The 22,029-nt window shown below is 41.5% G+C and overlaps 1 protein-coding gene across 4 annotated transcripts in view; it reads left to right on the forward strand.

The window, feature by feature from the left end:
- The first annotated feature begins 280 nt into the window (after positions 1–280).
- The window catches only part of ndrg4 (NDRG family member 4), a 120,505-nt gene continuing 98,756 nt past the window's right edge, over positions 281–22,029 (forward strand). Inside the window, exons 1-2 of one of the 4 annotated variants that reach the window (XM_052027983.1) lie at positions 281–507; positions 15,657–15,745. In XM_052027983.1, coding sequence (XP_051883943.1) covers positions 15,680–15,745 — 66 coding nt within the window. In that variant the 5' untranslated portion in view covers positions 281–507; positions 15,657–15,679. Of the gene's footprint in view, positions 508–15,427; positions 15,547–15,656; positions 15,746–22,029 lie in introns of those variants that run through there. The other 3 variants (XM_052027984.1, XM_052027981.1, XM_052027982.1) reach the window with 3 other exon arrangements.

Consider the following 22,029-nt stretch of genomic DNA (forward strand, 5'->3'; position numbering starts at 1 on the left):
ACATAAGGCAGCCCTCAGGCTCACTCCAGATAATCAATGTCATTACTTTACATGGACTGCAAGCGAGACTGATGGATCTGTTTTTGTCACACTTGTTTCTGAGCGTAGCAGGCATACCAGTAGTTTGGAAGCAAACTCATAAATACCTCCTTGTTGTCCCTTAACTCTCAGAATGAGTGGCAGTCACTGGCGTGTCTGATCGTCCCTGAATCCTGTAAGTAGGGATGCTGGGTATCTATTGGAGACTGGCGAGGAAGCATCACCGGTAGTGATGCTGTAAGACCGAGTGGCTGCTTGCCTGTCTGCGAGTATCCCGGGTCACTGACGCAGGGCGATCACTCGGGCGAGTGACCAACCACTGCCGGGGAACCTCCCGCTCGTCCCCATTTCTCGAGCGTCCCCAGGAGCGCGGGGCAGAGCCGAGCTGAGCCGCGCGTACGAGGACAGGCGCGACCCCGAACCGGGACAAGTCGGACCGAAGTGAGCGGAAGTTCCCGCGGGGCTGAGGTAGTTGGACGCGGGAGAGTTGGGGTTCTGTGGATGAGGTTGGGGATTAATCGGTTAATTGCTGCAGATTCATTAAATTTGTCTGTTGAGTTCAGTGGCAGGTAAACCTCAGCATTTCGAGAACTTTGGGTTAAAACATTCAGTTTTGGCATTTAGGGTCCGAAATCCCATTGCTTTTGAATCAGTTCTTTGCGAATTGATCGAATTTATCAAGTTGAAGGCGGCGGAGGTGTAATTGTGTGTGCGCGTGTTTAGAAGATTTGCAAAGGTCTTGTCTCAGGTGTAAGGGCGGTATAACTGCAGTCCAAATGCCACGTCCGGTCGGAGCCTCGGTTGCCTGCGGCCTGTCCCGTCCCACTGTACGGGGCTATTGGGCATTGCCCCCTGTGGATGGGCCACGGGGATGTGGCTGTGGGTGGAAAACAGGATTGGAGTCAACCGTGTGGTTTCACCCGTTTTCTCCGTGATAAGGTAGCTTTACTGAACATCTCTCGCGTTGACAAAGAAAAGGAGCTCGTGTAGTCATAAATAACAGAAAATGCCAGGAGTGCTCTGAATATCAGCAGGGTATCGCTGTACTCCAGCAAGGAATCACCACTATAAGGTGAGGGGGAGGGGTAGAAATGATGGGGAAAACAATGACACATTTGTTGTGATTCATTGTGTTTTGATTTTGGGGGGTGGGGGAGGGGGGCATTTTGAAGAGACATCCAGAGTTTATTTTGCTGTGCAGTTACCTTGACTTTAAGAACGTTAAAATTGTGGTGTCATTAGACAGTGACCCTTTTGTTATCAAGCAATACCTTTCACTTATGGTAGATTTTCAGGAGCTGGCACAGAAAGCAACAAACGTTAATTTGTTGAGGGAAAGTTGTGTATGGCTAATTGAACTTTATAGGGGAGGTAATGGGGAGGGTTGATCTAGTGTAATCTGGATGGTCAGGAGAAAGTTGACCATGTGATGGAATGATCAGAAAAGTAAAAGTTCAAGGGGAAAATAGCAAGTTTTAATCATTGACCAACATTTTGAAAATCATGGAGTTTTGCATCCTCTGTGATAGGTCTCCTGCTTTTTGTGGTATAGATCAATGACTTTCACCAATGCATCAGTGGCAAAATTAAGAAGATTGCTGGTGTTTTTTTTTAAAAAAGTGCCTTTAACACTCACTATCAAAAATTTAATAATAAGGAAGAAAGTTGTGGTCTGGTGAGCAATCTGTAAAATGTGTGGTAATTCATTTGGGGATGTCAAACAAGGCAAGAGCATAAAAAAATAACTAGTTGGATAATGAGAAGAGTAGATTCCTGAATGCAACAGGGTCAATAGAAACTGTGCTTAAGAAAGCACATGACAAACGGAGTGCTTTCCTCTATTGGCCAAAGCACAGATGATAAGAGTGGGATATTACTGAAACTGCATAAAACGTTATTTAGACCACAGGTGGGGTATTCTCTACAGTCAGATCACCACAACGTAGGAAGGATGTGATAGCTCCTTCAAGCTTCAGGGGAGAGTGACAAAAATGTTCTTGGTGCTAGTTATGCGGAAAGATTGACTAGGTAGATTTTGTTTTCTTGGGAATAGAGGGAAAATTTAATTGCAGCATATAAAATTATAAAAGAGTGACTAGGAAGCAGCTATTTTACCTTGGCAAATAGGTCAATGACTAAGACAATAGGCTTATGGTTATGGGGATATGGAAGGAGGAATAGGCCATTTAGCCCATCATGCTTGTTCCTTCATTCAGTAAGATTACAACTGATCATTTACCTCTACACTCTGCTTTTCTGCAGTAACTCATATCCCTTATCTACCAGTCTTGAGCATGAATACGCTCAGCTGTTGAGCCTCTACAGACCTTTTGGGCAGAGAATAACAAGGATTTACTACCCTCTGGGTGGAGAGATTTCTATTTGTCTCTGAATGGACAGTTCCTTTACTCTGATACTGGTAAATTACATCCCAGGTAAAAGAAACCACAACCACGTCAGACCCTGTAAGAACTTTGTACATTTTAACAAGATATTCCTTCATTCTTCTAAACTTGAATAGAAAAATAAGAATTGTGTTGAGAAACATCTTTGCATCCAAATAATGCAGGAATTCTGGAACTGGCTACATGAATGGGGTGGATTGAGATTGGGACTGTCAACACTTTTTTAACAAGTGTCTGGATGGGCACATGATGTGCTGTGACCCACAAAGCCACAGGCTAAGACCTTAGAAAGTGGGTTTGGTCTCAATAGTTCTATTGCAGCCAGCATGGACAAAATAGGTCAAAGGCTTCCTCTGTGCTGTAAATTTTTGTGATTTTTGTTTTGTTAGGACCATTGCAGTACAAGCTGGAAGTGATTTATACATGGAAAATGGTAGAAATACAAGCACATTCTCTGCAGAAGGGTGACCATTTTTTATCTAATGTACAGGGGTTGACAGGATGCACATAGCCTGTAAAAGTGGTTGAAAAATATATATTAGGTCAGAAGCTGGAAGGGCAATAATGAGGTAGATGGTTAAATATGAGTCTTAAATTCTTGATTCTATTTTCTAATTCTTTGAGGATAGAAAGAAAAGTTATTCAGAGGTGAGTGATAGTGGAGCTGAAATGCTTGCTTTGGCAGATAGGCACTGTAAGAAATAAACAAAGGGAACAATAGTATGATTTTTGTTTTATTTTCCTCTGGTTTTGCTTAAAAATTACAGTTCTTGTTGAAGTTCCTTTTGTAAATTGTGCTCTGAGGTGGAGCAAATGTGTAAATTTGACAATAGGACAACTCAGCCATCTCCATTTGGATCAATTCAAATAGCACAGAAGTGAGAAGGGGAGAAATGTGTAACTGTCAGAACATTTGAGTACTAATGTGCTCCAGTGAATGCTTAGTGTCAAGTGGAGCCTGAGGGGGCTGTGGCTGGAAGAATGACAGTTTGGAGAGAGGAAGCAAAGCAATGTTGACAGATCTAACACAGAGTGCATGGAATGGGATTCCTTTAGAGACTGATAGCAAGTGCTGAAGGGAGAAATGAAGTCAGGGTGGAAAGGATTGCCTTGTGAAAACAAACCACTGAAAGAAAATTGTTCAGCATGTGAAACTCACAAAATGGGAAAAGAACTTGAACAGAGAACACAGGAAGGGAAAGTGAAATAGAGAGGGAATTGGTGACAAAGTTTATAGAATATTTAAATGAAATGCTTGAATCTATATATTCTAATTTGGAACATCTCAAAGTGCTTTTCAGCCAATTAAACATTTTTTTGCAGAGTGGTTATTGTTGTACTGTGAGCAGCATCCCAGCTAATTTGTACAGAACAAGCTCCCACAAGCAACAATGTAATGATGGCCAGAGAATGTTTTTGTTTAAGAATGTAGGTTGTGGGTCTAAATATGGGCTAGCACAACAAATCTGTTCTTCAGAACTTCTGCATCTGGCCCAGAGAACTGCACAAGAAGTATGAAACATGGGACATAGTTGATAGAAGACTCTCTGGTTGTTCAAGGGAGTCACAAATAAAAGACTATTGGAGCAAGAAAAATTGAGAGATTTGGGTTAGAGAAATCCTACATGGAGGGCTGTGAGATTGCAAAATCCACTTGTGGTAATGGGTGCTGACCCAGAAACCAGAGCAACATTCAAAATTAGATCAGATAAGTGAGCGAAAATAAGTGGAATATGCTGAGTAAATGTGTTTGGAGATGTTTGCTTGTCAGGAGGGTAAATGCCAAGAAAGACTGTTTTGAAGTGAATGGGCTTTTTGCATGTTGTAATTTCCAAGTACGTAGTTAAAGGATGGTATATAATCAGATTTTTTTTAATTGTGAAGATTAGCTTTACGACCACACCCCCGAGTTTACTCTACGACCAAAGATCAGCAGAGTAGGAGTGATGTTTTGATTAATTATAGAATTGTAGTTTGGCAACCTTGCTTTATATATGGGGCCGTGGAAAACTACCAGTTAGTTAAAGCTGCAATCCAATCAATAAATTGAGATTGTAAACACAGAATAGTGGATGTTGAGACATTTGTTATAGACTAGAAACTGACCAAGGGTTTCAGTGATATGGTGAACCATAATGCAAAGCTCCAGTAATTATAATTTCCATTTAAATTCTGATATTAGATGATTACCTTGAAAAATCTTCTTAATATCTGTTGTTTAAATATATAATTGGTCTGAGTTCTGTTTGCAGTCTCTGGTTAAATTCGTATTCACACCATGTTTATGCTGGTGTTATCAGAGGGGTATTAATTATTAATTTGTTCTGAGGATTGGTAAATTTTACGGTGCAGGATAAGGAGAAAGAACATTATCACCTGTTCTTTAGAGAATTTGGAACACTTATTTTAAAACAAAAATAAATTTGTCCCCATTCTGTGAACTGTCCTGCCACCATGTACAGGAGAGGGAGGGTTTATCACCCACTCCCTGACCTACAATTCAAGCAGCTTGACTAAAGCCATTCGAGGGAAAAGCTTGGGCATAATTTTTCCTTCCTGCTTGAGACAGAAAACACTATTTTTGGGCCTACCTAGAACAGTGTGGCTGGAATTGAGAGATGAAGGAATCCACAATGATGCTGCTTCTTAGAGCAAGTCCACTACTATGCCTCCTAAAATTGCTTGGAAACTGTAGCCATGACTGATTCTGCTATGTGATTTGAACTACGATTTGTTTGGCATTTATTATGGTGATGCAATATATTTAAACATAAGCTATCTTTGAGGTGTGGGATCAAGGGTTCAAATAGAGCCCAGATGTTGGGGTAAAATAATACACTGGTTTATGTTGCCGTGTCATGTTGAAGTATCTCAAAAATGAACTCTACAATGAATTAAGAGTAGAGTGTAAGTAGTGAAGTAAATTTGTCCTTTTACTCTGCAGGGTGCTGCCAAAAACTTGGAGTTAATGGGCATAAGCTGATAACAATGGGCACAGATCCACAGTACAAAAACTATCATAGTTCTAAAATGTTGGCAGCAAATGTCCGCAGCAGGGATAATGTCTGGATTATCTTGCAATAGGCTGCTGCAGCTGATAGTTAGACAGAGTTTCAACTGAACCTTTGCTGAAGTTGAGCTGAGTATGGGAATGTGGTGAAAATAAAATAGGTTAGGGCAGGATTAATGTACAAATGGGTGCTTAATGTCTGGCATGAACTCAACGGGCATGCTTTTTTGCTGTGTCTCTTTGATTCCACTCCTGGCATTAGCATCTATCAGGGAGATACTCAGGATAATTTGTGTGGGATTGGAAATGTTTGTCTAGTTTGGGCTCTTGACCATTTTGGGGGATTAGTGATTGTAGTCCAATGCATTCTATGACTGCAGTGGGAAAATTTAATGTAGAACATACAGAACTGTGCTGACATGGCATAAAATGAGGAAATATCAAAGTGATATTTACCGTGTATCTAACCTTTGTACCTGACCCTGAACAGGATAATGAAGCAGTTATGGTATCTCAGGCTGTTCCTCAGATGTTCTCTTGGCCCTGAGTCAGAAGGCTGTGAATTCAAGTCCCATTGTGGAATTGAGTTCAAAAATCTAGACTTGCATCAGTGCAATACCGTGGGAGTGCTGTGGCAGTGTCACCTTTCAGATGAAACATTAATGAAGGCCCTATTACCCATAGGAAAAACATAGGAGTTATCCCTAGCCAATATTTATTCCTCAATCAGCACCTAATCTATTCCTTTATCTAGATGTTATAATATTATTGTATGTGGAATTTGTGTGCAAATTGACTGTTGCCTTTCCCAACATGGTGTGACCATACTTCATAAAAATGTGACCTTGGCTGTAAAGTGCTTTGGGCATCCTAATTTCATGGAACTTCTTATATTTAGCCCATTGGGTCAAAGTCTGAACTTGTGCTTCACACAGACATCATCCATGGGCATCACTTTACATTCTTTTCTCCTTCAACTACTTGTGCAGCTTCACTTTAACTTCGGCTTTGCTGTTCATCTCAGTTGCTTAGCTTGGGTTTCACCAAGCCTGCTTGGTTCCATGCCTTATGGTTGGTCCAGCCATTAGCAAATGAGCTAAATTTGTGTGGTAAGGTGAGAATAACTGCCTTTGACGTTAAAGCAGTATTGGACCCAGTTTTCTATCAGGTAGACCAATAAAATTGAAGTCAGTGGAACTTGGGAAATTCTCCACTCACGGAAGCCTTGCCATAAAGGATGATGGCTGGAAGGCAATCACCCAAGCTCCACAACATGTTCAGGCAAAGCAGATTTTTAGCTGCTTCAGCATTAGCTTTCGTTCCATCAGATGTCAGAGGTGGAGAAGTTCACTGGTTGCTCAGTACCACTCTCAACTCTTGGAGATTATCAGGCTTAAACTAATAAGAGGGATGCAATGTTTCCTCCACGTAATGGCCGTGCCTTATAGGACAGAGTCTAATCAACTCCCTTTGATGCTGGGACTGATGAACTCCTCCATCTTCAGCATCTTGGGTCACCATTGCCCAGAAGCATAACCAGGTTAGCAACATGAAAATGTGGCCGTAAGAGCAGGTCAAAGTCTGGGTTTTCTGTTGCAAAAGCCTCCCCAAAGCCTTTCCAGTATCCACAAGTCAGCAGTGTGATGGAATACTCTACGCTTGCCTTCTGCTCTAGACAGAAGGCAAGTGGACAAAGAGCAAATGTTGGGCTAGTAGATTTGATATTTAAGAATACAAGGCTCTAAGAATAAGCTGGGAAATTATAGGCCGGTGAGCCTGACGTCAGTTGTGCGTAAATTATTGGAAGGTATTCCAAGGGATATATAAGTATTTGGATAGCCAGGGCCTGATTAGGAATAGTCAACATGGCTTTGTGTGTGGTAGTCATGTCTAACCGATCCTATAGAGCTCTTCGTGGAGGTTACCAAGAAGTTTGATGAGGGGAAGGCGGTTGATGTTGTCTACGTGGACTTTAGCAAGGCTTTTGACAAAGTCCTGCATGGGAGGCTGGTCCAGAAGGTTAAGTCGTTTGGCATTCAGGATGAAGTAGCCAATTGGATTCAACATTGGCTTAACGGGAGAAGCCAGAGAGTGGTAGTAGATGGTTGTCTCTCCGACAGGAGGCCTGTGACTAGTGGTGTGCTGCAGGGATCGGTGCTGGGTCTGTTGTTGTTTATCATCTATATTAATGATTTTGATGATAATGTGGTAAACTAGGTCAGTAAATTTGCAGATGACACCAAGATTGGGGGCGTAGTTGAGAGCGAGGAAGACTATCAAAGCTTGCAGCGTGATCTTGACCAGCTAGGAAAATGGGCTGAAAAAATGGCAGGTGGAATTTAATGTGAGGTGATGCACTTTGGGAAGACAAACCAGGGTAAGACTTGCACAGTGAATGGTAGGGCTCTGAGGTATGTGGTAGAACAGAGGGACCTAGGAATACAGATCCATAATTCCTTGAAAGTGGCGTCACGGGTAGATAGGGTCGTAAAGAGAGCTTTTGGCACTTTGGCCTTTATAAATCAGGGCAATGAGTACAGGAATTGGGAAGTTATGTTGAAGTTGTACAAGACATTGTTGCTGGGACTTGAGGAACTGAGTTATAGGAAAGGGATGAATAGCTGAGGGCTTTATTCCCTGGAGTGCAGGAGAATGAGGGGAGATCTTGTAGAACTATTCAAAATTCTGAGGAGTATAGATAGAGTGAATGCATACAGGCTTTTCCCCATAAGGTTGAGAGAGACTAGAGCTAGAGGACATAGGTTTAGGGTGAAAGGTGAATATATAAGGGGAATCTGAGGGGCAACATCTGCACTCAGAGGGTGGTGCGAGTGTGGAACGAGCTGCCAACGCAAGTGGTAGATGCAGGTTCAATTGTAACATTTAAGGGAACTTTGGATAGGTACGTGGATGGGAGGGGTTTGGAGGGATATGGTCCGGGTGCAGGTAGATGACACTAGGCAGAAGATCAGGTCGACATGGACTAGATGGGCTGAAAGGCCTGTTTCTGTGCTGTAGTACTCTATGATAAGAAACAGAAGTAACAGTTGAACATGAACCTGATCCACCATTCATGGCTGATCCTGTGTCTCAAGTTCACTCATCCACATGTTCAATCTCATTCTCAATATTATTCCTGATATATTGAACCCCACCTTCAGTATGATTGCTGACTGAGCAGCCATGGTGCACTGAGCTGAAGAATGATCATGGTTTAGAATAAGAAGTAGAATCATGTATGGGTGGGGATGTAATAACCTGGGACAAAAAACATCAGTGATAGTAATTTACAGGCAACTGAACAGCAGCACCAATACTGGAGAGAGAAGTAATTAAGAAATCAGAAGAACTTGTAGCAAAGGTAATATAATAGTCATGAAGAACTATAATATTTGTATAAACCAGGCAATTAAAATGGCAAAATAGTTTGGAGGATGCATTTGGGACAGTTCCCTGGGAAAACAAAAAAAGCAAGCTATTTGATAGATAATACAACATAGTCAATTATTTAATCCAAGGTAAGGGATCCTCCAGGAAAAATGGTCTCAGTATTTATAGTATTTTGTATAGACTACGAAAAGGACATAATTTATAACAAGAGTCTTGAAATTTAGTAAAGTTATTTACGTAGGTTCTGAAGGGCCAATGGCTAGGATGATTGGGAATTTAATTAGGTTTGTTGGTACATATTGTAAAGGATTATTTTGTAATTTCAACAAATGTATCCTTCCTCCAATGAGAAATCTTGGGATAAGAAAGGAAAAGTGATCCATCTGTGGCTTTCTATGAAGGGTAAGGAGAATATTAGTTTAAAAGAGAGACTTAAGGTGAAGAGCAGCAAGCCTGATGATTGGGAAAATAAATTCATCGTCAACAGGCGACCAAAAATTTGATCACAGGAGAAGGTACAGTATGAAAGTAAATTAGTGTGAAATATAAAAGATTGTAAAAGCTTTTATAACTATGTAAAAAGGGACAGAAGCAAAATAAATCCTTGAAGGGAAAGTTAGGAGAAATTAAAATGAGGATACAAAGAAAAGACTGAGTAATAGTAACTTCACTGAAGGATTTACTATGAATATATTGGAAATAATGGGGAACCAAGGGGCAAATGACACTGGGATGATGCAATCAGTATCACTAAAGGGAAAATACTAAAGAATTTAAGGACCCTAAAATAAGACTCATTGTCACCATCCTAGGATGTTTAAAGAGGTGGCTGCAGATGCATTAGAGATGATCTGCCCCAGTTTCCATAGATTCTGGGACAATCCTAACAGATTGGATATGTAACGCCTCTGCTCAGCAAAGGAGGAAGAGAGAAACCGGTTAGCTTGATATTAGTTGTCGGCAAAATGCAGGCACCTGTGGTTATGGCATTTTAAATGAGCTGTTGCCATGTCTCTAATGTATTTAAGTAGAGTTAACGTGATTGTAACAAAAAGGGAAATTGTGTTCATCAAATCTATTAGAGCTTTTTGAGGAATCTGATATGGTGCCACATAAATGGATTTGTGGCATTGGGGGTGACGTATTAGAATGGTTAGAGAATTGTTTATGGAGTAGAAAAGAGTAAGAATAAAGTGGTGGTGTTCGGGTTAACATACGGTCACTGGTGAGATCCTGTGTGGATGAGTACTACGTCCCCTGTTTTCATAATCTGCGCCAATGACTTGGATTGAAAGAGCAACATGTACAAGTTTGCTGACTATGAAGATAGGCAGGGAAGTGACAAAGTGACATCTGAGGACACAGTCTGCAAAGGAATAGAAGCAGGTTAAACGAGTGGGCAAGAAGGTAGCAAAGAGTATAATGTGAGATTATATACTTCAATAGAATGAAGTTTCAAATTTTAAATGACAGAAAATGATTAAACATTGTTGTATACAATGTTCTTGATGTGCTTATACGTGGAACAGAACATATACATGCAGCAAGCAATGTGGATGACAAATGGTTTGCTGGACTTGATTGCAAGGAGCTGGATTTGATGTTGAGGTTTGCTCAGATGCGAAATTAAAACCTAATCCAACCCATGCCTGACTTGTTATTTTTTTTCCCATAACCGATCTTCAGGCATTTGCAGGAAAGCAGTAAAGGCTTGCAATGCTGCACATACATTGTTATTGAACAAAAAGAGTAGATGCATTTGGTAATACTAAGTAAATCCTACTGCCCTTGATAAGGTACTGAGCTGGGCCAGATGCCTTATTTGAATGTATACCCAAACCCAGCACATGTAGTTGGGGCTTTAGGCTCTGATCAGACTCCAGTTTTCAATACAAAAGTAAGGATGTTTTGCTGATGTTTTACAGGGCTTTAGTGAGACTACATTTGCAACAATGTGTGCAGATGTGGTCTCCATACTTCATGAAAGATATATTTGTTTTTGTGGCTGAGTGACATAAATTCACTGGATTGAGTCTTGTGGCGAAGGGCCTGTCCTATAAGGGGAGAGTGAGTAATGTTGGAGCATAGGAGAATGAGGAATATAATGCTCTTGGACGTTGAGAGGCAATTCTCTCAGGCTGAAGAGATCAGGGCTAGGGGAATGATCTCAAGGGACAGAGACAAAGGCTTATTTCTTAGGAGGTGGTATATCTTTGGAATCCTTCAAATGAACTTGCACAGCTCTTGAAAGTTATTGATTACACCCAAGACTGAAATTAGTAGACTTTTGGAACCTAAGAGAATCCAGGGATATTGGAATTGGCCAGGAAGTGGACTTGAGATGCAGGTCAACCATAATTTATTGATGGGGCCACATGATCTGCACAGTTTTTAATTCGTTCTTTTGCATGGGTAGAGTCCATCTCCAAAAATATTAAATAATCTCAATTCCATCTCAGATAAAGTAACTTGTTTGATTGACAATGTTAAACATTCAGTCCCTCTGTCATTACCAAACCAGGTACTCTATCCCCAAGGCAAACTTTAGTAATTTTCCAGATGTTCTCAACAGACCTCCCAGACTTGCACCCTCTGTGATCTAGACTGACAAGGCAGTTGATGTTTGACTACTTGACCATTTGCAAATTCCTTTCAAAATCACATGGCACTCTGACTTGAAAATTTGATCAATGGTTCTTCGTTGTCACATGATCAAGGTCCTGCAGCTCCAACTGCACTCCAGGTCTGTTTCATTTCATAGACTGCAGTTGTTCAAGAACTTCCATTATCTCCTTCTTAAGAGGAGTTTCATATAGGCAGTAAGTATGGCATCGCTGGGGAGGCTGACATTCGTGAATGAGAAGACTAAAATATTATTGTAGTATGTTCCCTATTCCTAATTTGGTTAAAATAGAGTCTCCATCATTAGACACCATGGTGACTCACTAATATTTTGTCCCTGGTATTGAATTTCCCACCATGGATGATTCTTTGCTTCCAATCTCCCAAGCTCCTTAGTAATAATTAAAAAAATCTTTTTATTAGGTCACAATTAATCTTTCCTTTTTAGTGATGAGAGAGCCCAGATGCTTTTTCAAACTGGAAGAAATGAGACAAATAATCTTGCCCTGTGTCTCTCTTGATATTACTCCCAAAGAGAACTTTCAGTCAAAAGAATTTGATACTATTGGATTATGCAAATTGCATCTCCTGTGCTGCAGAACATAGAACAGTATAATATGGGCCCTTTGGCCCATGATGTTGTGCCAACCTATATAAACATATACTCCATGATCAATCTAACCCTTCCCTCCTACACAGCCCATAACCCTCCATTTTTCTTACATTCGTTTGTCTCTGTAAGAGTCTTTTAAATGTCCCTGTTGTATCAGCCTCTACCAATACCCTTGGCAGTGCATTCCAGGCACCCACCACTCTGTGTTTTAAAAAAAACCTATGTCCCTTAAACTTTCCTCCTCTCACCTTAAATGGATGTTATCTGGTATTAGTCATTGCTGGCCTGGGAAAAGGGTGCTGGCTGTCCACTCTACCTATGCCCCTCATAATCTTATATACCTCTATCAAGTTACCTCTCATCCTCTGTTGCTCTAAAGAGAAAAGCACAAGCTCGCTCAACCTTTCCTCATAAGACACATTCTCTAATCCAGGCAGCATCCTGGTAAATCTCCTCTGCACCCTCTCTAAAGCTTCCATGTCCTTCCTATAATGAGGTGATCAGAACTGAACACAATACTCCAAGTGTGGTCTAACCAGAGTTTTATAGAGCTGCAATGTTACCTCATGGCTCTTGAACTCATTCCCCTCAGTAATAAAGGCCAGCACACCATACACCTTCTTAACCACCCTATCAACTTGCATGGCAACTTTGAGGGATCTATGGACTTGGACCCCAAGATCCCTCTGGTCCTCCACACTGCTAAGAATCCTGCCATTAGCCTTGTACTCCACCTTCAAGTTCATTCTTCCAAAGTGTATCACTTCACACTTTTCCAGATTGAACGTTGAACTCTGCATCCTGTCCATATCTCATTGTAACCTACGACAACCTTCATTATCCACAACACCTTCAACCTTCGTGTCATCTGCAGACTTACTAACCCATCCTTCCACTTCCTCATCCAAGTCATTTATAAAAATCTCAAAGAGCAGGGGTCCCAGAACAGATTCCTGCGGAACACCATTAGTCACCGATCTCCAGGCAGCATACTCTCCATTAACTACCACCCTCTGCTTTCTGAAATGATTTTGCCTCTCCTACACATCCCCCTCCCCAAATGCACCATGCACCACCCCATCAATCCTTAGGTCTAACTGTTGGATAAAACAGCCACTTCTTTGGATATTCATAGTGAAGTATTTCAGAAACTAGCCTGAAATGCAAAGGAGATTAAGTGGAAAAATTTAGCAATGTATTTCACAGAACCATAGTCTTGGAGCACAGAACAAAACCATTTTAACCCATCATACCTGTGCTGGTTCCAACAGAACCATCCAGTTGGTCCTACTCTTTCTCTTGGTTGATACTCTTGGTGGTGTTTGAAAGGCCAGAGGTACTAGTATAGGGTAGTAATGATTGTTTAACTATATAGAGTTTATTTGCAATGAATAACACTGGTGGACTGCACTTGGTATTTTGTGTGCTTTTCTGGTCGCCACATCATAGGAAGAATGTGGTTGCACTGGAGAGAGTGCAGAGGAGATTCACTGGAATGTTGCCAGGACTGGAGGACTTGAGTTATGGGTAGAGATTGGATCAGCTGGGCTTGTTTTCCCTGGTGTGGAAGAGGTTGAGGGGTGACCTGATAGAGATGTATGAAATTATGAGAGGTATTGATAGTATAGATGGTCAGAAAGGTAACAATTCTTTTGATCTTGCTCTTTGATCATGGGTAATAAACCCTGCTCGTGTTGTAGGAGACAGTAAGTATTCCTGAGGCCCTCCTATTCTCTAATAGGATTAGGTATTCCCGGGAAGGCCAACATTTAATGCACATCCTTACTTGCTCTTGAAAATGCAGTGGTGAAGATGGTGAGCACCTTGACCTGCTATGGACCCTGTAATTAAATTACTGCCATAAATGTGAACTAAGGTGTTCTGAGATTTTGAACCAGTGACAGTGGAGGAATGGTGATGTAATTTAAAGTTAAAATGGTGTGTGACTTGGAAGAGAATTTGCAAGTTCTCTTTGTCTCTGAAAGCTGATTTCGGCTCCTCTTTTTGCTTGCATCCTATCAGACCTCCGATCACTAAGCTTTGTACTTGCAATACTGATCCAATACTGATACTTACTCCATCTGAGACCTACTTATCTTTTTGATGTTGTATGACCCCTTGTGTTGTTTATATTGTCTGGACTAGTGTCTGCTTGTACTCCCATTTTACTCTCGCAGTCTGGCACAGTGGAAACTCCATCAAAGTAGGTCAGAGATGTAGCTGGGGTTAAATTCAAGATTTAACTTGTACCCGCGTTAACTTCTTGCAGTCTGGCACAGTGAGGAATCAAATTGACTAGAGTTCTAAGAGGCACATTCACAAAATGAGTAAAAACACAAGCTCAATTTCCAACACCACTTTCAGGCCAGTGAAAGTTAGCTGTTGCTATGGCGACAGTTCACACATCATTCTGTTCGTCAGCAGCACATTGATGCAATTGCTAAGGTGTAAAAATGCTCTTTAATTTGTTCCCATATAATTTTGGTGACACAAAAAAATCCTCCACTGCTTTGCCACCTTAATGTGAATTACTTGTGCTCTTCCAGCCCACGCTCACCAAATCCTTCCAAGTCACTGGAAGTAAAAGGTCTGAAAACAGTACTACTAATGGTGGATTTAATTGGTGTGGTCTCCTATTCATTCCACTTCAGGTCTGGTTAATTCCACCATGGACAAGTGTGATAAATTGAAAATAGAACAGCTTGGTATTTGTTTACATCGTATTCATTTTCTGAGAGTATTACTTCCTCTGTATGGACTGTGAGATAAATATTCCTTCATTCACCAAGGGTATAAAATTGATTTCACACGAAAGCCTTGTTTACACTACCAGAAGGACATTAACCTTTGTAAATATGGATGCCCTCCCAATTGACCTGAAACCCCTAAAGATGGTGTCTGCAGGCCCACAAATATGCCCTGCTTTCATCTTTTTAAAAATATCTTTGTTATTATGCATTCATATTGGTGTGAAGGCCGAAATCCATATTCTATATTTTGCTTGCTCACCTCCTGAAGCTACCTCACATGATCCAGTTTTGGAATCCTGTGCCATAAGCTCCCTTGAGTTTTCCTCTCAAATAGTGGAATGGAGTATCAGTATTTTTCCCTTAAGATCAAACGGGCAGTATGAATTAACTTGCCACGTAAATGAAGCACACTGCATATCAGAACAATTTATCCTTTTAAGTTTGCCTTTTAAATGCAATGGACGAAACATTAGTTGACCTCCCCTTTAAATGTTATTTGCTGAAACTCTGGATGATTTCCCCTTTAAGGCATGGACAGTGTATCAGTCTAGCTGCCCTGTCACTGTAACACACTGCAGGTTCCACCTACTGGTTAACTGGGCAGGCACTCTGGAGTTGGAGCCGTGGAGGAACTGTTCCCCAGCTTCCCCTTTCTCCTTCAGGATTCAGCAATCCATTCACAAGTGGGAAGTATGGGCAAGCACCACATTTTAAAGGGTTAGTCTTGTAGACATCCTCATTCTCTGCCGATTCTCAAAAAGAAAGATGCCTTGCTAAATCAGCAAGTATCCCAGTTGTTGTCTGGTAATGTTGCTCTGTTGTTGCAGGATTTGACTGGCACCGATTGGAAATGGCTGGCCTGCAAGAGATCCGAATGACAGAGGAAAAGCCTCTGCTGCGGGAGCAGATGTCAATGGTGAGTCATTATAGGATCTGATTTTTAAAAACAAATGTCTCAATAACCCTAAGGTGGGCTGCTTTTCTGAGAGTCGTCAGTGCTTGCATGTCTTGTCAATAACTGATTTATGATATTGAAATCCTTTCCCTAGAGCTTTATAGAGCTTGTCTGTTTCTTAATTATAATCCTTATCCATCCTAATTAATGAAGTCCACATCTGTCTGACCGGTTGTTTTAGAATGCTTGCTTTATTCTTGCCCTAGTTTCCATCAATGCAGCTCCAGACTGCTGTACTGGTGAACTTGAGAATTTTAATTCAGTTTGTTAAAGGAAAGTCAAGGAATATAATGCTGGTGTCAGCTTTTTAAAAGGTACTGTGAAAATCCAGCTGGTTTACTTAAATCTTACTGGCCCACCCTGCCTATTCTGGCCTATATGTAACTCCAATCCCTTTTATATTGTGGTTGAATCTTAATTGTTCTCTGGTGTGGCCTATCAGTTTTGTTACTTTGTTACAATGTTGGATTAATCCTGGCCTTGTTTTTCTGTGATGGAAATGTTACCTGCCACTTGTCAACACATCTGCATGTCATTTAGTCCATGTTCTGTGCTGACACTGACTGCTTTATAATCAGACCAGATTGGGGTGGAGCTGAGTTGTGTGGAATCCCAGTGAATGGGCCCTTTTGGATGAATGGTAGGAGGAGGCCATTAATGAAGCAGCTGAAAATGGTTGGGTTAAAGACATGTGGGTCCTGTGGAGAATTCCTGCAATAATGCCTCAAACTTCTGATCACTTCTTTCTCACAACCATGCTCACCTTTCCTCGAATCTCATCTGACTCCAATTATTGCATTGATTTCCTTTTTCGACTTTCACTTTCTGCTTTTGTCCCCCATTCATTGCAATGCTGCCTTCATGTCAAGGGCAACAATTCTTCCCTTTTTTGAGCTACCTGGATCAAGGCAATGAGGAGGGAAATTAGTATGAATATTTACAATTAAAGAGTTAGCACCCCCACACAGGCACAATGGACCAAATAACCTCTTTTTATAACTGCTGTGATTATTTTTGGCTGGAGCTCCTTCAGACTGGCTTTGGTGGATAGTGGGGGATTTCATGGAGCACGTGGCCTCCTCAGTACAGAAAAGTGGGTGGCAGAACATGTGTCAGTGAGGTGTGATGGAAATAGAAAATTATTCAGGAAACGGTGAATGCTTTAAATGAGATTTTCCCAGCATTTAATTTTAGTTGGGGTTTCTTTTTTTATTTTTCCCAGTAAAGTACACAAAATTACATGTGCCTTTAACTGGAACCTTAGTAATATTACTAAGAATATGTCAAGAAGATAATCTCACTGAGAGGCTCAGATGAAGCAATGAGCATTCAACAGCCAAGCTCATGCTGTTCTTTGTCCTTTGGTCCAGAGATCTTCATTATCCTCTCCCACACATTCCTTTCTAAAATATAAATACCATGTTCTTTTTAATCACAAAGATTAAGGCAGCTCCTTTTCATTTGTATAAAATATTTTCTTCAGCAGCTGTAAATGCTAAAATCAAAGGCCAGGATATTGTGTTTGGTCAATACGTGATGACCCTCGCCAGAAGATAAAGTTTGTGATCTAATCATTGTAGAATAAATTTAGAGTGGCAATATTGCTGCTCTGTCTATCTAAGAATCTTGGCCCTGAGTTTCCTGTGTTCTGGTGCCAAGAATGCAGTATGAACTGAGTTACTGGGTGCACAAACGGTTGAGGAAGCTGTTATGCTAACTCCTGCTGGTTTCTTCCAGGTATTGCAGTTTCCGATGGGTAGGGGTGGCTGCAGGAAATTCCAACATTCTCAACTCCCTCTGCACCACCCTCCCACCACCACCTTGTAGCTCTATGTGGATCCTAATCAATCAACAAAGTTGCAAGTTAGTGCCGTGTGCACTGTCGTTTGCATTCAACAAAATGGGTTATTTGCTTAACAGCATCAGTTCATAAATTTGTAGGTGAAATTTGAATAGGTTTCCTTTCCCAAACAATGTTTGCTTTGGTTTTGACTTTCTTCCTGTTCAAGAGCTGTTGATTGTTCTTGCATCACTTGTATTTGAAGATCACTTTGGAAGGGGTTGGGGAGCAACAATTTTGCTTAAATCCATTGGAGAAGTAAGAAGTTTGCATTGTTTGTGGAAAGCCTCCTGACTAGTTTGGATGATGAAATGTGGGAATGCTGAGCAGTAGATATCTTTATTTTATTGAGGCAAGATGAGATTTCCTTACAGTCCTCAAACAGTGTCTGCAGACTTTTTTTCAATATCTACATTTCACAAAAGTACTAATTTCCTATTGAACCAAACGTACACTGCCATGGGTGCAATGTGAAGGCTGCAGTCCCCTGATGATAAAGGCAACCTGAAGGTACCAATACCCAGCCATTCATTCTTGTTTTTTTTTGTGTGATTTAGACAAAGGAGAAATGAAGCATAACATTATATCTGAAGTAATTTTAGTAAAACAATATAATCAACTAAATCCAAGGACTTTAGAAAGTACAGTGAAGGTATATTGTACAAGACAGAACCTGCCACGCACACTATCTTCCATCCAAGCTTCAGTTCCAAAGATGACTTCAGTTCTCAGCCTTGACCCTGATCCTGCTCCATCTTAAACTTGCCTAATTCCCATGCAGCCTCTGTAGTGCTTCCACCTTAGCCCTCAATTCTACAAATGTCTCTGTTTGGCTCAGTCCCATATATTTTCCCATTCCTGGTTTGCCTCCTGCCTGATGCCCTTACCAGCTCCTTCACTGTCCAAGCACAATACTCCTTTCCCTCGTGCTTATTCCCCACAAAACTATACCTACTCTGTTTCACTCCTGGTCCATGCACTGAATTACCTTGCAGCAGCACCATGAAAATCCTCTAATGCTTTTACAATTCAATATATTGTCAACAAAATTCACCTCTGTGCTTTTGTTGTTTGGGTGCTACAGTGGTGCTTTTTGTTTTTAATTGTCTGAGTGAGATGCACAGACATGTTGCGTTGTTTGGTTTAAGGTGACATCTGTGCATTCTGTAGGTGTGCAGGTTATCCTGATGCAATGCCTATTTGATGTCACATTGCCAAAATGGACCTCAACATTGCAGCTATTGCTAAGGGCGTCAAAGGTTATGGGGAGAAGGCAGGAGAATGGGGTTGAGAGGAGAAATTAAATCAGCCATGATTGAATGGTGGAGCAGACTCGATGGGCCGAATGGCCTAATTCTGCTCCTATATCTTATGGTCTTATTTTCAACTCTGGAAGACCTGCCATATAACAGCAGGAAGCCCATTTCACAATTGATTCATTAATTAATTGGAGATTTGTTGGTAATTAACTTTAAGCAGTGGTAGTTGTATAGAAGAACTGGTTTATGTTCATAGACCCCATCATAGTCTATAACCAGGTGTGGCAGGTGTAAGAATTGCATCCAATATTTTGGGCTTCAGGCAAACACTGTTGTTCTCAGACATGGGGACTTTGACCACGATCATCCTTGTCAGTCTTTCACATGACAAGGAGAAGAGGAAGAGTGGGGCAGTCTGTTGAAAGACTGAACAGAAGGAGGGAAAGATTTTCCAGGAGCAGCTTTCTTGCATTCTCCTCAGCAAGGAGCAATGCATGAAACGGCTATGCTTCTCCAGAAGTGCTGATGGAGATATTGCTGCTTTTAACTGCAGTCACAGATCAAGACTTGTCTGTTGTGTCTTCATTTTCAAGCTACCATGTGAGAGGAAAATTTGGTTAGAAGAATACCTGGCTTTTGACTCCAGTCTGAAGTCCGTGCACAAAAGAAGAAAGTACACGCAGTGGGAATTGTTTTGTCATCTTGAGGCAGCCATCGTCAGCTGCCCCTGATGCCCTCCACTGCTTTGATGGTCTTCAGTTTCCTGGACCCAGCTCTTTTCCCTATGGATGTCCAATCTCTCTCTACACCTCAATCCCACATCAGGATGGCCCAAAGGCCCTTTACTGCTTCAATGAACAGAGGGTCAGTGGCCCCCTTCTACCATTGCCCCCTTCACCTGGCTGAACTTGTTTTCATAATAAACAACTTCTTTAACTCCACTCGCTTTCTGCAAATGAAAGGCATGGTTATGGAAACTTGCATTGGTCCAAGTTGTACCTGTGGAACAATTAGTCCCTTTCCTGTCCTCTTTTTCTCTGGTATATTTGATGATTGTATTGATCCTGCTTCCTGCCCGTGTATGAATGTTTCATCACCCTTTGCCCATTTCTGCTCTATCACGTTTTACATGGTCCACCTTTCCTTCTTTGATCTCTGCCTCCATCTCAAGGGTATAAGTTAGCAATTGGTATCCATTACAAGTGCACAGACTGCCACAACTGTTGTTTTTTTTTGTAATTAGTTCCTTAAGATCATGGATGACTTGCTTCTACTCCTGTTGCATCAGGTGACTGATGAGGCTGATGCAGGCTGTGCAAACTCTACCACCACTAAAGAAAGGTCTGTAGGAATGGGCTGGTGAGTAGTTTGTAAGGTGGTGCACTCCTTCTGCTGTTTATGCTGGGTTTCCATGTCTTCCTAACTCAGACCCAAGGTTCTCAGTGCAGCATCAAACTATGGTCCTTGACTGCACCTCTTCCTACCTTGCAGGTAGATGGGACAAGGCAGAAGATCAGGTTGGCATGGACTAGATGGGCCGAGGGGCCTGTTTCTGTGCTGTAATACTCCATTCCTTTCTCCCAGTTTCTCTGGCTGCATTGCACCTGTTCTGAGACTTTTCCTTCTGAGATGTTTCCCTTTATCCTTCCCCTCCTGCATTGTTCTCTCAACAGTGTCTGTTCTATTTCCTGCACTCCACTCTTGCCCCTTTTTTTCCTTCCAAGAAGCAGGGTAGGATTCCACATACCCTCACCTTCCACCCCATTCAATGGATCATTCTCTGTAGTTTCTGCCACCCTTTTAACAAGGTGCAACCATCAGAGACACGTCCCCTTCCCCTCTCCTTTCAGCATTTCAAAGGGACTTGCTGTCCCTTCAATTTCCACCAATATGTAATTCCCTTCTCTCTGCATTTTTCCAGGCAACCTGTGCCTTTTACCTCTTCCCTTCTCCGATCCAGGTGACCCAAGCAATCTTTCCAGGAGAAGCAATGATTCACCTTATTATTCCAATTTAGTGTACTGTATGAGGTGTGCTCAAGATGGTTGTCTCTATACTGCAAAATGCCTCTGAATCTGCAAGAATGACAACTCGCTCGAACCTCCCTGTCTTTGGCCTCTTGCAATGTTCCAAAAGAGACTAACGTAAGCTCGAGGAACTACACATCTTCAGTCCTGGCACATTAGCGCTTATTTAACATTGAATTCAGTGATATCAGATAACCAGCCTTTTCGGTTTGTCAGAACTGGAAAGTTCTGATGCAAGAGCAGGGGGAGCTTGGCAGATCAGGCAGTGTCTGTTGGGAGGGGATGGGTGGCATTTTGTAAAAACAAAAACAGCCTGGCTTGTTGGTTCTGGTCCTCTCTCAGATTCTGCAACCCTGCTGAATATTTCCTTTGTTTTTGTTTCGGATTTGCCCTTCACTACCAATTTGTTCTCTGTTACATAGCCAGTGTTCTATCCACTGCCCCTTTTTATTCGATAGCCTTTAATCACAATGACAGCCTTACTGAATGTTCTTTGGAAGTCCATTTAAACCGTATCAATGTTAAGTGCCTCATCAGCCATCCGATGATTGATTTAAAAAAAAACTATCAAGTTGGTTAGACACAATTTGTCTTCAAATCTGTGCTGGCTTTCTCTAATCAATCCACACGTCCATGTGATTGCTAATTCTGCCCCTGTTTATTGTTTCTTTCCACACTACTAAGGTTAAACTGACTGATCTATAGCTACTGGGTTTGTTCCTACATCATTTGTCAAACAAAGATGTAACATTCACTATTTTCCAGTCCTTGTGCACCACTCCTGAATCTAAAGATGTTTGGAAGATTGTGGCCAGAACCTCTGCAATTTCCCTTCCTACTCCTCCTCTCTTTAGCTTGGATGCATTCCATCTGGGCCAGGTGTATAGGAGCACTTATGTTCAATTCACCACCCTAGTGCCTGCATTTTATCAAAATCCAGTCCATATGAATTTCAACCATGTCCTCCATTGCTGAGTGAAGACTGATATAAAGAACTCACTTAGTTCCTCAGCCATGCTCCCCGCCTCCATGAGATTTTCGTTTTGGGCTCTGATTGCAACCTTGAATCCACTCCCATGCCTATCAATTATTCTTGGATTCTCATGTTTGCATTGCCTC

The sequence above is a fragment of the Pristis pectinata genome, chromosome 13 (assembly GCF_009764475.1).
Source record: "Pristis pectinata isolate sPriPec2 chromosome 13, sPriPec2.1.pri, whole genome shotgun sequence".
Taxonomy (NCBI): domain Eukaryota; kingdom Metazoa; phylum Chordata; class Chondrichthyes; order Rhinopristiformes; family Pristidae; genus Pristis; species Pristis pectinata.